The following is a 16323-nucleotide window of genomic DNA, read 5'->3' on the forward strand; positions in this document are numbered from 1 at the left end:
GATACTCGTGGCTTCGGTGTGCAAAGTCAGCACAAGCCGAGTGAAGTTCACGTCTCATGGGAATGTTTTCCACATCACACAAAGACCTTTTTTTTCGTGCGAAAGTAACAAAAACCGCCATAAATGAGGGCACAATTGAGATGACTGAAATCTCTCTCCGATGTTTTCTTGAATGGTATTCACCAATTACACTTAACGTGTCACCAGCCGCTGCTGGCCAACTCCAGTGTCAATCGTGACTCACTACTACGACTCTTTTTATTTTACCAGGTAAGGCCCGCTGACTCTTTTTTCAGTCGGGTCCTGCCAAGTTTTGGTGGGGAGCGATACTGCTGCTCTGTATGTGATCCCAATTGAGTAATTTTCAGATAAGTTATGAGCATTGCGATGTTTGTGTGCTGTGCATCACTTGATACCACGGACACCACTTGCAACCATGGGATTATCCAGGTGGAACAGCATTTTAGCGAACACAAACTAAAATGTTTCATATGAGGAGATGACTTGGTGATGCTGCATTGGCAGTGGTGCACGAGCACAAATAACGAGAAAACTGAATGACATGAATCAGGGTCACCCGTGGCCTTCAAAGAAAAAAACACGATAGGAGACGTTTTGGGCTATTTGCCATGAAGAAGGCCATTGCCAGAAATGTCGCCTCGGAAAATGTTTACTTCTAAACCCACGCGGTCTTATTGATCGATACTTGTACAGCAATATCTCGATATGCGAATGTTCGATATACGCATTTTCAGTATGCCCAGGTTGAGGTTTCGGTCTATGGGTGACCGAGATTTATCCCCTGTGGCCCCCAGGCTATGGAACGCTCTTCCACGAGGAATTAGGAATCTTTGAGTGCGTGGACATTTTAAAAATGCGCCTTAAAACCTATTTATATGCTTCTGCTTATTAAACGTTTAGTTATTTTAATAAATTGTTAAAACGTATTTATAATATTATTTTTGTGCTGAGTGTCTGTTGCTGATGTGTCCTGTACAGCACTTTGAGATCCTTGATGAAAAGTGCTGTATAAATATAATTATTATATTAATGGTAAAAAATATATATAAGTAAAACAAGAAATAAATGTACAGAAATAGATAGGTGCTAAATAATTAATTTGTTGTCCATCTATAGTACTACATAAATAACAATCGAATTATTATATGATCCGGTTTCTTGAGTGTTGTGCACCCCAATAGGTCACAGAATGTTTGTTTACAATCGTCTCGGCCAAGCAGCGTGCTCTAAGGAGCAGTGGCGTTTGGTGGACAATGTAACCTCACGACTGCGCCCAAGGCTACCCTGGCGAGTGTGAACATTTTTTAACGCACAGTACACTATGTTTCTTTATGCCAAGTTTTATTTTTATTTTAATAGTATACAGTATGAAAAATACCTTATTTTCAACATAAATTGTCTTCCTTTACGATATGAATGGTGAGAGGTGTTTATAGGATGAAATGGTAAGTTACGGAGGCTGGTGACGCATTCTCATAGGACGAACGTCACAAGCGAATACGATGTTTTGACATACGAACGAAGCTCCAGGCACTAATCTACTGCGTATATATATCGAGCTACGGTGGTATGTGCGTGTTTTACCTGTCCGTCCTGCAGTCGGGAAATTTCAGCAACTCCCTTGTGTCTCTATCAGTGGAGGTCGGGTCTTCCTCCTCTGTTGCACAATGTGCACACCAGCAACAGTAACAACAACACCGCGGCCGTCTAGAGCCCTTCCTCGGGAGCTCTGCCAGCATGGGCCACTGTGTGGGCCCACACTCCGCGCCGACCGTTTGTACATTTTGCACTACGTGGGCTCTTCCACCCCCCCCCCCCCATAATGGACTCTCAGTTTATATATATATTTTATTACAAAACTGGCAAAATTAACGAAAAGATAAATATTTTAATGAAAATTAAATTATTTTATTTTACCAGGTAAGGCCCGCTGAGCCGCATAGTTATTTTTCAGAAGCGACCTGGCCACAAATGACAGGTCAACGAAGTGGCTTGTCATGTGGAAATCCACACGACCACGGGGAGAGAGACACGCAAACTTCAAATATACAGCAGCAGTCGTCAGGGTCGGGATTGAACCAACGACCTCCTGCATACCAGGCAAGGTAATTAACATCTCGCCACCGTAGCGTCAGTCTGGGGCCAGCTGCCCAGAATATCTACACCTCTGGACTGGAGATACGATGAAGCCGTCAATCACGTAAATGCAAAATGGCAACCGTTAGTGCGCTACTGCGCTATGGACTCTGGGACTATCGTTAGTAGCAAGCAATTACCCAAACCCGATCCTGCCATCTCCCTGCGCCCCCGCCCCACCTCATTCACCAACCATTCAGACCAGCGTGGTGAAGTACGGTCAATAAAACACACACAAGATTGACATGGTGTAGGGGAGGCCTTTGCATACGCTGGTCCGTTGAAAATGGCTTGAATATTTTTTATCTTTAAATTTTATTCTAAGTCCCGAGCATCAGATATGTCGTATAAGAGAGCAGTGCAAGCACATACCGTGCTGTTTTGAAACGCGCGGGTTTTCAGGAGTGTTGAATGCATCGAAATTGCCGTGACGAAGCCTGCATGAGACACACGAAAGCACGCAGACACAGCGCACACACACGGCACGCGTGCCACGACCTGTCCAGTGAGTTCAAAAGCAGGGAAACGAGCGACGCTGTTCAATCAGAGGGTCCTTCCATTGTAGCCACGAAATAGTGCCCCTCAGAGCGAGGTGAAGGCACAGCCCTGCAATGGCGGTGCCGCGGGCGTGAGATGTTAACTCCCTCGCCTGGTCTACAGGAGGTCGTGTATTAGATCCCGACCCTGACGCCTGCTGCTGTATATTTGGAGTTTGCATGTCTCTCTCCCCGTGGTCGCGTGGATTTTTCCCCGTGTCCTTCGGTTTCCCCCCCCCCTCCCCCCAAATTTAGAAACACGTGTTGAGAGTATGTTGCTGTTATAAATGTCCATGCGATAAGCCACTTCGTTGAGCTATCATTTGTGGCTAGGTCACTTCTGAAAAAGAGCTACATAGCTCGGTAGGCCTTACCTGGTAACTGGTGGAAGGGCCTCTGAGAGGGAGCGCCAGAGAGCCTCCCTCTAAAGTGTATTTGGCCTACTCTTCCACGCTGGCCAGAAAAGCTGGGGGTACCCACACTCTACCTCACCACACGTGATTTGCCGATTGACTCATTGGAGATGGATAAACAAAGCAAATGGGTAAAAAGCATCTCTCTAATATAACTTTAAACGCTTCAATTAAATTGTATTTATAATTTTATCAGTGAAGGCTCCTGAGCTATATAGCTCTTCTTCTTGGTTCTTTCAGTAAAGTCACCTGAGGACGGCTGCTTGCATGTGGCCAAAACGTCGTGAGAATTGTATTGAATTTACCGAAAGAACCAAGAAGATGAATCCCTGCAGTCACGAAAGCTTTAAATCGAAATTTATATAACTCTTTTTAAGAAGCGACCTGGCTATCACAAGTGATGTCTCAACGAAGTGGCAGCCACATTCTCTAAACGCGTGACGTTCATTCTAAATGTGGAGGGAACAACCGGAGGACCCGGAGAAAAGTCCACGCGACCACGGGGAGAGAGACGAGCAAACTTCAAATATACAGCAGCAGACGTCAGTCGGAATTGAACCCACGACCTCCTTCATACCTGGCGAGGTAGTTAACATCTCGCCACCGTGGCGCTCCATGCGTCCAACGCGACACTCTCCATATTGATCCACACAAGGCTTGCGTGCTGCCCCGAAGTGAGAACGCACGACTGCTGGCACACCACGGCGGTGCCAATGGAGAGCGCTGTCGCAGCGTTCCTGCCCGCGAGCTCTCTCATTCACAAAGCCGTCAGCGTTGACACCGCCGCAACGCACAGCCTCCGTCATTTTCGAAGGCGTCTAATTTTTCCTTGGGGTGTGCTGCTTCAACCGTTTCAATGCCCAAACGTCGCTATTGCGTCCCGGCGATTTTTCTTTTGTCTGGAGATTTCTACGAGCAATCTCGAGAAAGTAAGCGGCGCTTCACACGACGTGCCGGATGAAGCTAGTGCGGGGGGCCTGTAGCAAATGTTATAAAGGGGCCCTAAATTTAAAAAAAAAACACGTAAATATTAAAACAATACATTTTTACTTGCACAGTAAAATAATTGTATTTTTTCATTTGCTATGCAGCCAGATAATACGACAAATCTCTAACCTTAAACACACAGTCGTTCATAAAGTTGAAGGCGGTATAGTATTATAGTAATAGGGCAAGTGCAGAATCATCGAACCGGAATTGATAGCTTGAAAGCATTTAGCGCGGGTCCCTGGAAATTGCGAGGCCCGTAGCCTTTGTCGTAGCTACTTGTGCTACTACGATAATCCGGCACTGTTCACACGACGTCTCTCGCGCAGACGCGGCAGCCACGCGGAGGCGCGTGGGTAAGCGCCTCGTGGCCTTTGGGCCGAGCCGGGCCTGCGAGGCCGCCTCGTGAACGTGGTGGGCGAACGTGTGAGGTGAACGTGATGGGTGACGGGTGAAAATGTCGGTGAACATATGTGGTGAACGTGGTGGATGTACGTGCGATTGAACATGACGGGTGAAAATGTGGGTGAACGTATGGGTTGAACATGGTGGATGTACATGCGGGTGAACGTGGTGGGTGAATGTGGTGTGTGAACGTGGTGTGTGAACGTGTGAGTGAACGTGGTGAGTGAACGTGGTGAGTGAACGTGGTGAGTGAACGTGGTGAGTGAACGTGGTGTGTGAACGTGGTGAGTGAACGTGGTGTGTGAACGTGTGGGTGAACGTGGTGAGTGAACGTGTGGGTGAACGTGGTGAGTGAACGTGTGGGTGAACGTGGTGGGTGAACGTGTGGGGTGAACGTGGTGTGTGAACGTGGTGGGTGAACGTGGTGGGTGAACGTGGTGTGTGAACGTGGTGTGTGAACGTGTGAGTGAACGTGGTGGGTGAACGTGGTGGGTGAACGTGGTGAGTGAACGTGTGGGGTGAACGTGGTGAGTGAACGTGTGGGGTGAACGTGGTGTGTGAACGTGGTGGGTGAACGTGGTGGATGTACATGTGGGTGTACATGGTGGGTGAATGTGGTGGGTGAACGTGTGAGTGAACGTGGTGAGTGAACGTGTGGGGTGAACGTGGTGGGTGAACGTGTGGGGTGAACGTGGTGGGTGAACGTGGTGGGTGAACGTGTGGGTGAACCTGGTGGGTGAACCTGGTGGGTGAACGTGGTGAGTGAACGTGGTGGGTGAACATGTGAGTGAACGTGGTGAGTGAACGTGTGGGGTTAACGTGGTGGGTGAACCTGGTGGGTGAACGTGGTGGGTGAACATAGTGGGTGAACCTGGTGGGTGAACCTGGTGGGTGAACGTGTGGGGTGAACGTGTGGGGTGAACCTGGTGGGTGAACCTGGTGAGTGAACCTGGTGGGTGAACGTAGTGGGTGAACCTGGTGGGTGAACCTGGTGGGTGAACGTGGTGAGTGAACGTGGTGGGTGAACATGTGAGTGAACGTGTGGGGTGAACGTGGTGAGTGAACGTGGTGAGTGAACGTGGTGGGTGAACGTGGTGGGTGAACGTGGTGGGTGAACGTGGTGAGTGAACGTGGTGGGTGAACGTGGTGGGTGAACGTGGTGAGTGAACGTGGTGGGTGAACATGTGAGTGAACGTGTGGGGTGAACGTAATGAGTGAACGTGGTGAGTGAACGTGGTGGGTGAACGTGGTGAGTGAACGTGGTGGGTGAACGTGGTGGGTGAACGTGGTGGGTGAACGTGGTGAGTGAACGTGGTGGGTGAACGTGGTGAGTGAACGTGGTGGGTGAACGTGGTGGGTGAACGTGGTGAGTGAACGTGGTGAGTGAATGTGGTGGGTGAACGTGGTGAGTGAACGTGGTGGGTGAACGTGGTGAGTGAACGTGGTGAGGGAACGTGTGGGGTGAACGTGGTGGGTGAACGTGGTGGGTGAACGTGTGAGTGAACGTGGTGAGTGAACGTGTGGGTGAAGCCGCTCCCATCGGTGCCGTGCATCACCTGGGAGGTCGGAATTGTTGATGCTGGCAATCAACCGTTGGGCTTTTGTCGTTTTCCGCCTTGTTCGGCGCGGTTTCCGTCGGCGACCCTTCTAGAGGAAAAGCAGAGGCGGCATGAGGGGCGTTCATTGCGTTATCGTGAGAACATCGGCTGTGTTGTGTACGTCCCCTTCACACATCCATCCCGCCACCCACACATCCCATGAACAAAGCCGTTAAAACTTCCAATGTCCACCACGTTATTCCGGAACCTCGATTTTTTCAAAAATCCGCCTCACGATCGCAACGAAGCCAACCACTTTGGCAAAATGACGACGCGGCCCGGCGGCGGAAGCGTTCGCCGCCCGTCGCAGACGTTTGCGGTTCAAGTCTGGCCGGCAGCCCTGGTTAGTTCTTGCCGGTGCGTGGAAGCCATATCGGTGGCGTTTCCTGCACACTGATGACGAGGATCGAGCAAAAGCGCGTGAAGCAACGTGCAGAGGCACGTGCTTGGAATCTCGTCCGAGGCGGCAGGAAACAAAAACACGTGCATGAGAGAATGCACGCACGCAAGCGAAAGGACGTGATATTGGCTGTTAAGAAAAAAGTACCTGACACAAATGCACAATTGAGTGTTATTGTCGAGAATGTTAATGACGAAAGTAAGTTTCCTCCATAATACAAATCCGGCTGTCGCCTGATGATGCTAGTTGTAATTACTGGTGAAACGTCGTACTCGGATTGTAAATGTCGTGGCTTTGCTCTCCAACACACCAGTGTGATGTGCTAGTGACACACCGGTGTCCTGTACTCGTCACGAATTGTCACGTTTAGTTTACCTGACAAACCTTACTAATTGGCTGTGTCAAGTGGTGGCGGGTTTAACGACACATTTAGATATTGACGCCATTTAACCCAAAAAGCCTGTATTATAAGTAAGTAAGTACAGTAGAACCTTGGATTGCGAGTAACTTGGTCTGCGAGTGTTTTGCAAGACGAGCAAAAAATCTGAATCAGAATCAGAAACGGTTTTAATCGCCATGAAAGTTGATAAACGAGCGAGGTCTTGCAATACGAGTAGTACGTGTATACGCTTTGTCTGCCGAGTGTCACGTGATCACAACTGATATACCAGTGCTTTGATATACGAGTGCTTTGGATTATAAACACGTTTCCAGAACGAATTATGCTCGCAATCCAAAGTTTACTCTATGTCTCATTCCCATATTCATATTTCCACACATTATATTCCTGCCACGACCCATCGGCCACACGGCCTTCATGATTCAGCATCTCATCGTGATGGTGCACTAGAATATAAAAACTCATCAGACGATCAATGAAACCGAACTAGTTTGCTTGTATTGATCCAACGCTGCTGATATGATGCACTCCCAGAAGGCCATCCCAGCTGATGGGTTCCATAGTATATACGTTTATTTTATGTGGTTTAGAAAAAATGTTGGTTCCAGGGCCAGGAGTGGACTGCAGTGTCTATGAGACGTACATGAAATACAATCATTTGTTACGTCGATAATGTTTAAGGTAAATCAGATTGAGCATACCTTTATACTTGCCATTAGTCACATCTTCCCTCGAAGCATATTGGTGGGCTTCCATGAACTGCAACAGAGATGGATCACAGTCATCGTTACGCCAAATGTCGTTACCACAGGATACACGCTGCGAGTGAGCAGCTATTAAACACAAGTCTAACACACGACGTTCATGATGTTTCCCGGTTTTAAGGTGGAATTAATCTCAGCAAGTATCCCAGGCAAGTTGTGCGTGATGAGGAATTTAAACTGTATTTCCACTGAAGCCACAATCAACAAGGGACATGTGATTATGGCAGGAAACTGTCACCCACGTATATATGTACAAAGTCAGTCACGCTAAAACATTATCGATTCAAAACGTGGGAACATCAAATGTATTCAATTGATGGGACGTATCGTGCAGTACCACTGCGTGGAAAGTTGCGATTACCGTTTGTGAGATAGAAATATAATGCAGCCCAGCTACTTTTCCAGGACAGAGGCAATACAAGGGTCTCAATGTAACACACATACACACGTAAGCGCACACGCATGTACACACGTACTCACACACACACACACACACGTAAACACGTATGCGCTCACAGACACACGTACGCACATACGCGCACATACACACACGTACGCACGTATGCACGTACGCGAACACACACACGTACACATGTACGCAGCTACGCACACACACACACGTATGCGCACACACTTACACATGTACGTGCTCGCACATACATATACGCATATACACGCACACACACGTACGCGCGCACACACACATACCGCTGCTTTCAGGGTCGAGGCTGGGAGTGAGTTGCATAGACCAACTTCATCGTGGAAATCGAGTGATAAATTCGAGATGTTGTCTTGCAAAGATGTACTCTTGTTGATCACGTGGGGATGACTCAGGTTCTTTAAGAGAAAAAGCACACGTGCATTCCTTGATTGTGCAAAAACGAATCAAATGTATACACACGAAGACTTCACAAATTGTCAATACAATAAAATGGTACATACTATTCCAAAACAACATTTACATTTAATACATTAACAAACAAAACAAAGAGTGGAGTAATAACGAGAGCATTGCCCATGGCCGCGTTTCTCAAAGCATGAACCGCGACTCCATCTCTGGCTGTGTTCTCAACATCAGTGCGGACTTTCCACTGCCAAGTCAATCGGCTACTTGCCACCTGCCCGCAAGCATTGTAACCACCAGCGAAACGCCATCGTACTCGAATTATAAATCTCGTGGATTTTGGTCTCGAACACACCGGGTGTGCTGAATCAGTAACCAATTGGTCGTGTTTTATTTATGTGACAATCCTTACTAATCGGCTGTATCTTTGGGTGGTGGCGGGGTTTAACGACACGTTTTTATTTACGCGATCTAACCCAAAAAAAACCTTTGCTGAGGATTGTTATGTATGTTGAACTTCTTTCGCACCGTACAGCGCCAATCGGGAGGTGCAAACCGCGCTGAATCGTGGGCTGCTTGAGGCCACCGCTGGCTCCTGCAGGCGTCCAAGTAGGGGAGCAATATGCATCTGCGACCTGACTATCACAAATGATAGCTCAATGAAGTGGCTTATCATATGGACATTTGTAGCAGCCAAACACTCTAAATAAATGCTGTTTCTAAATGTGGAGGAACCAGAGAATAATCCACGCGACCACGGGGAGAACATAAAAACTCCAAATATATAGGCATCAGGGTCGGGATCAATCCCACGACCTCGTCTACATCGCGATTCGCCCATGGAGACCGCCGCTCGTCAAATCAAAACACAGACGATGCCACCGATGTTCCACAATATCAAAATCTCCAGACAAGTTTGGATATCAACGGATTTTAAGAGGACGCACTTCACATGGTGCTATTGGAGATTAGCGTGCACACTTTTCATTGACCTCATCCATTCCCCTTACAATGGAATCATGAGTTCGGAGATAAACCATTACCTGGCCCTGACACGAGTGCTGCTTCAACCAAACATCAGAACAGGTTTCTACCAACTCCGAACACTCAAATGGTTGCGTCCGCTCCACTCCGCCTCCAGACCTGGGACTCGTGCCTTTGCCTCAACACGCCTGGATTGTGGGAACGTCCTCTACGCAGATCTACCACTTGGATTGGTGCACAGGGCTCCAGTTGGTGCAGAATGCAGCTGCCCGGATGACCCGTCGGGTTAGCCGATTTAAGCCAACTCCCCGCAGCTTGCGCCGGCTCCCGGTCCACTTCAGAATCCAATTCAAAGCCGCTGCTCTCCTTACCGAGAACGCACTGTGCAGGGCTTGCCCCCCCTATCTACATGCAAAACTGCACCTCCCCCCAATACTCCGGCACGTAATGCACACTCCGCTCCACTGGAACGGCGAGACTCGGCCCAGCCGAGGATCCCCAGGGGGGATGGAACCTTCTCCAGCGCAGCCCCAAACAATCTGGAACATCGTGCCTGCCTCTCAACTCCGTGGTGTGTCTGTGTGCGCAAGACACAGCTGCTCAGACGTGCCTTTCCATGAAGTCTAAAATAAAAACTTTCTTTACTTATCGTTTATTTTATTTACGACTTACCTTTCTTACGCAACCCGCTGTGTGCGGTTGCAATTTACTCCGCTCAGTCGGTGTTAGCCGCTGATGATGATGAACGATAACTCTATGTCCCTTGAACAGATATCACATCGTCCAGTCGATAGTGGTCATACGAAATATTTGCTTCATGGAGTCAACATTGAAATCCAAATGTTTCCTCTTCAAAAGAATGTGGGGAGGTGCTTGGGCATGATCCAGCGCTATAAACTCCACATTGCCATTCCGGTGACCTGGGTCACTCTCGATAACGAGGCTCTATCCTGGCGTCTCGACTTCTCACCCCGGTTAAACAAAATAAACCTGAAACACACGGAAGCTTAACCACGGCCGACTACCCTCGCACAGTAGAAAACTATTCTCAACCCCGGAGGGCTGACGCACGACGGCGATTGAACGTTCGAAGACGCAAGCCCACCGACCGCGATTCACGTGGTGGCTCGGGGCAGAACTCAAGACGCGCGCGCGGTGCACCTCACCGGCTCCGACCCCGTGCTGGTCATGCCCCGGCCGCTCGCCGGCATCAAGAGGTTCGCCGTCCCGCTCGCCGAATGTTTTGCCTGCAGCTTCTTGGCGCAGGCGTTGAGGCTGTTGATCTGCGCCTGGCTCTGCGTGAACTCCACGCGCAGAGCGTCCAGCTGCTCCTGCAGCTCGCGCAGCTGCTTGCGCTGCCGGTCCTTGATGGCGAGGCAGCGCGCGTGCTCCCCTTGAGCGTGGTCCCGCGACTCCAGTGCCTTGGGACGAGGGAGGGACGCGGACGGAGACGACGACGATGACGACGACGACGACGACGACAAAAGTGACGCCGCTTTACGGGACGCTTCAAGATGGAATCGAAACTGAGGCTATCACGGCCAAAGCCGCCGATTCCACCACACTCCCACTACAGCTTCCTTCCTCTTGCCAGATCCCAATGTTTGTTGCTTGGTCGTCACGCGACCTGCTGCAAGGTCCACTCTTACAGGACCCCAGCGTGTGGCTCTCGGTCCTTTCCTCCCCTTGCTCATCAACCTCGGCGTGCCATTGCTGTACCTGCCAAGTCTCCCCCCACATGTGCCCCCACTTGGACACTCCTCCTCCTCCTGATTACAGAGAAAACGATTTGTGTCCAAGTTGCCGACCCTACCCTCTCGTATAACTCCTAGGGCCCACCACATGTGTCTACATTTGAAGGCCGAATGAACGCTTGCATTCCCGTTGTGTGCGGCATGTCCGCGCCTTGCTTGCAGATTCCCAGACATTACTCGTACATAGCACACCCATATCTGAGCAGTACAGGTGAAATTTTGTAAGAGGGACTTATGTAGACCATAAAATCATGCCCTTTGAAAGCAACACATTTCTTTAACTCCTTTTCAAAAATGTTGTGCTACGTACATTTCTGCATACAAAGATACCCCAGTGTCGCCTTAACAGACTGTTTGGACAAGTGGCTGTTAGCGAGCACCTATGAAGACCGGAATGGCACACGAGGGGGTGGGTGGCCAGCCTTTGTCTCCTCAGTGGCAATGTTTTTACACATCTCACTCGGTTCACAATTGAGGCTGAGTCGACTTAGGAGAAGCCCAGGACCGGTTCAGATAGTCGTCACTCGTGTTGGCCGTGAGCGAGAATCGAACGCCGGTCGCCGTGTTCATAGCGCAGCGCTAATCGCGACACTCCCGCTCCCCACACATTGCTGCATTAACGCACACTCACACACACGCTCCTTCATCACCTCACCGTGCCAAGTCCCGACAGACTCACCAACGCATGTCTCGCCGCTACCGTCTGCTCGCTTGGTGGGGGATGAGCACTGCGTGGCTGCCCAGCGTGTTCATGACAGTTCCGTGACGGCCACAGAGGCGACGAGTCATTGACATGTAATCACCCTTTGCTCACGATAGGCCTCGCCTACTTGGTTCAGGTGCAACTGTAGTCCAATTATTTACAAACAACTGCAGGTGACAGTAGAAATCTTCCTTGTTCTGGACCCCGCAATACAGAAACGTGCAGTTTAGTTTTGATTCAGGATGCATTGGGATTTTGGCCAATTCCTAGCCAAACACTGACTATTGCCTGCTAAAAAAGGAAACACTACCCGAGTAAAACCCACACCCGGAGGTTTTGCGCAACCGATTATTGCATCACAATCAACAACCTCAACTCCGCAGCGCAGGATTAACATAGAGGCCTCATTGGGTGCGCCCCGATAGTAAGTGATTGATTGCATCACGGACTCCTGCGGACCACGAGCGAGCCACGAGCAAGCCAGGAGCATGCCAGGAGCATGCCACGCTGCCACGAGCGTGCCACGAGCGTGAGGGCGTGTGTCCGCACCTTCTCTCGCTCCTTCTCCACGTCCTGCAGCTCGGCCAGGATGCTCGCGATGCGGTGCTTGTGCATCTGGCAATCTTTCTCCGTGGTGTCGCATTTCAGCTCCAGGCACCCTTTGTCTTCCAGGTACTGCCGGGGGGTGAAGCAGGGCGGAGTGTCAGTGGAATCACGCGACCAGGACGAGCTATTGCTACTCTTGACTATTTTTGTTTTACCGTGCAAGGCCCCACTGAGCTGTGTAGCGCTTTTTCAGAAGCGACCTGGCCATCACAAATGAGAGCTCAACGAAGCGGCTCATCGTCACGTGGGAATTCATAGCAGCCAAACACTCTAAAGGCACCTTTCTAAATGTGGAGGGAAAAACTGGAGGAACCGGAGAAAAATCCACGCGAACCATGGGGAGAGCGTCCAAACGCCAAATAATCAGATGTCAGGGTCAGGATCAAACCCACCAACTACTGCATACCAGGCGAGGTAGTTAACACCTGGGGTGTGTGCGTGTATGCGGTGTGTGTGTGGGGCGTGTGTGGAGTGTGTGTGGGGTGTGTGTGTGGGGCGTGTGTGGGGTGTGTGTGTGGGGCGTGTGTGGGGTGTGTGTGTAGGGTGTGTTTGTGTGGGGTGTGTATTTGCGTATTTGTGGGTTGTGTTCGTGTGGGGGGGGGCGTGTGTGTGGCATGCGCGTGTGTGGGGTGTGTGTGTGTGTGTGCGTGTGTGGGGTGTGTGTGTGGAGTGTGCGTGTGTGATGTGTGCGTATGTGTGTGGGGTGTGTGGGGTGTGTGTGTGTGGGGTGTGTGTGCGTGTGTGGAGGGTGTACATGTGTGGGATGTGTGTTTGGGGTGTGTGCGTGTGTGGGATGTATGTGCGTGTGTGGGTGCATGTTTGGTGTGTGTGTGTGGGGGTGTGCGTGTATGGGTGTGCGTGTGTGGGGTGTGTGTGTGGGGGTGTGTGTGTGTGTGGGGGTGTGTGTGTGTGGGGGTGTGTGTGCGTGTATGGCGTGTGTGTGGGGTGTGTGGGGTGTGTGGGGTGTGTGTGGGGTGTGTGCGTGTGTGGAGCGTGTACATGTGTGGGAGTGTTTGGGGTGTGTGCGTGTGTGGGATGTATGTGCGTGTGTGGGGTGCATGTTTGGTGTGTGTGTGGGGTGTGTGCATGTGTGGAGCGTGTGCTGGGAACCTTATCTCTGAGCTCCTCTGCCCGTGCTAACTCTTGGCGGAGGGAGAAAATCTGATTTAGCAATTCCTCTCGTTCCTGGAGGTGTTCGCAGGAGACGTTAGAATTGTTTCCCTTTTCCTAGGAGTGGAGGAGGTAGAGATTGGCGAGAAGGTAGAAGAGGGAAGTCACATACAGACAATCAGAGCCCTGCAAAGTGCGCTATATGAATCCGAAATAGAACAAGTCCGTATGTATGTTGAACTTCTTTTGCACCGTACGTAGCCAACCGTGCTAATCGCACGTGCAGTTTATGTTAATTTATTCACAAATTAGTTGACACACGAGTTGGAAATCAAACAATACAAAACATGTACAGCAATTTTTGCCACGTACATGCTTTGAACAGTAACGCATCTTCATAACCGATAAAAACATCACCGAACAATAATCAAATGCTTTTAAAAACACAAAGCACAATGACTGTCGAGACCCGTTTAGAGAGCTCTAACAGTGGAATGTGCGCCCTGTGTACGGAGCGTTTTGTACGTGCCCGAATAAAACCCACGCAGCGGCTGTTGAATTTCGGCCGTTTGCAGAGTCCCTAAGGCCCCGCGAAGAAGCGTGCAGGAAATACGACGTCGACGGTCATAAGGAACACAGAGTCGGAACATTAAAGAGTTTATGAGTCGAAGGCGTGGGAGAATGCATCCCGGCCAATTCCTCCCACTGGCAGCTCACAGGATGTTTCAACGGTGCCACCTCACCCCTTACTCCGGCATTCTCTCTGCCGCACCCGTCTCGCTCCGGTGACACCAACCCAGCGTGCCGAGGCTCCGGTGTCGGACTTCGTGATTCGCCGCTGCCGCGGGCGTCAAAATGGGCCTCGGTCTAAACGTCCGCTGCACACGTGCTCATTGGACTAGGGTTCTGCATTGAAAACTCTTGGCCACTTCAGCAGGTTTTGGGAGTCTCGCAGTGCACGTTTAATTCTGTCCGATACATCAGCCCTGGCCCCCTGTGAAGTATTGTGCTGCACTGGAAATGTCCATATTGTGTCACGCAGCATCCACATGTTATTTTATCCAAGATGATGCATCGGGCAGCCTTTAATTTACATCACCAGCCTGAGATATAACACTAAGTATAAGAATAGGTTTTACCCTTTCTGGCAATAAAACAGATGTTAAAAGAAAGCTGTCTCTGGTGTGGAACAATCAGTTTCAAAGACAATGCATATATTATCAGAGTACGTTTTTTGTTTGCATTCTGACCACAAGTATTGTGGTTAATGCAGACATGATTCCTTGTAAAAGGTTTCAGTTTAGTGTTTTAACATGTTAACATCTACTCTTAGGTTTTTTCGGTAAAGTCACATAGGTAAAAAATAAAATTTTAAATTACTAAAAGTAATAATAGAAATAAAATAAAATAATACATCACGATACAGCAAATCTAGATGTGACGGTCCCACCTGATGACGGAGACTTGTGTTGCCTCCGAAACGTCGTGATTTATTATTTTATTTTATTTATATTATTTTAGTAATTTTTTATTTTATTTTTTACCTACGTGACTTTACCGAAAAAACCTAACAGTATAAATCCTTGCAGTCACGAAAGCTTCAAATCTATGTTAACATCTGTTTTGCTGCCAGAAAAAAGGAGAAAACCTATTCTCAGGTGTTAAGATGTTTGAACATCAAAGAGAAATCGTTTGCAAGGAATCATGTCTGAATTAACCACACAAACTTGTGGTGAACATGCAAACAAAAACATGCTCTTAACACAACTGTTTTATTGCCAGAAAGGGTAAAACCTATTCTTATACTTTGATACTGGCAAGAAAGGTCCCATGTTAACACTTTAAGTGTTTCCAAAGGGCTTTTGCGTCATGTAAATGAGGAAGAAAACTAATAAATTTCCATGAGAGGCACAAAAAAAAGATCTTCAGCTAAAATTCGACTTTCTGAGCCAGTGCATGGATTGTGTTTTCATTTTCATGCTCACGGTAACTGCGCAGTAATCACAGTTAACGATGATAACAAAAATAATGACTAATGACCCTATGATGGGCCGACCAATTGACCGGCACGCAACGCAAGTCGCACGTGACAACAACCTCAACGAACAACGTTCCAGGAAATACATTCAAGTCTGACACCGTCCAGAAACTTTCCAAAGGCAACCGACTAAAAGCCTCCACGCCACCGGTGCTGCTGCCGCCGCCGCCAAGCGCCGTGGCACGACCTCGAGCGATGTGGCAGAGAGGAGGAGCGTAGCTGCACCTTGCCCACGCGGTTGCGGAGCAGGGCATTTTCCTGCTGCAGCTGGAGCAGCACCTCCGCGTGTGGCCTGCGCTCCATGTCCTTGAGCACGCGGCGAGAGTTGCGCCGCACGACCTCGCACTCGCGCTTGGCCTCGTTGCACACGTGCTTCAGCTCGTCCACCTACCACGGGGGGGGGGGGCAGAAAGAGCCGCGGGGGGCAGTGTCCGTCGTTCGGCAGGGGGTGCACAAAAGACAAAGATCCCCTGTATAGCCTTAACAGACTTTTGGGGAAAGTACTGTTAGCGAGCACCTATGAAGGCCACCACGGCACACGAGGGGTTGGGTGGCCAACACCACGCCTTGCCGCCTTTGATTCTCCAGTGGCGATATTTATCAGGGTGCACACCACACACACAG

The 16323-nt window shown here is 49.5% G+C and overlaps 1 protein-coding gene across 3 annotated transcripts in view; it reads right to left on the reverse strand.

The window, feature by feature from the left end:
• LOC133342851 (caspase recruitment domain-containing protein 10-like) overlaps positions 1-16323 on the reverse strand; it is a 77430-nt gene that overhangs the window by 26681 nt on the left and 34426 nt on the right. For 2 of the 3 annotated variants that reach the window (XM_061552178.1, XM_061552179.1), the window contains exons 7-15: positions 15925-16086; positions 13662-13778; positions 12495-12620; positions 10655-10909; positions 8369-8497; positions 7598-7655; positions 6055-6145; positions 2530-2594; positions 1606-1684 (exon numbers count right to left, since the gene is read on the reverse strand). In XM_061552178.1, coding sequence (XP_061408162.1) covers positions 1606-1684; positions 2530-2594; positions 6055-6145; positions 7598-7655; positions 8369-8497; positions 10655-10909; positions 12495-12620; positions 13662-13778; positions 15925-16086 — 1082 coding nt within the window. The remainder of the gene's footprint in view (positions 1-1605; positions 1685-2529; positions 2595-6054; positions 6146-7597; positions 7656-8368; positions 8498-10654; positions 10910-12494; positions 12621-13661; positions 13779-15924; positions 16087-16323) is intronic. The other variant, XM_061552180.1, reaches the window with a different exon arrangement.

The sequence above is a fragment of the Lethenteron reissneri genome, chromosome 16 (genome assembly GCF_015708825.2).
Source record: "Lethenteron reissneri isolate LAM-NWPU_2019-01 chromosome 16, ASM1570882v1, whole genome shotgun sequence".
NCBI classification, from domain to species: domain Eukaryota; kingdom Metazoa; phylum Chordata; class Hyperoartia; order Petromyzontiformes; family Petromyzontidae; genus Lethenteron; species Lethenteron reissneri.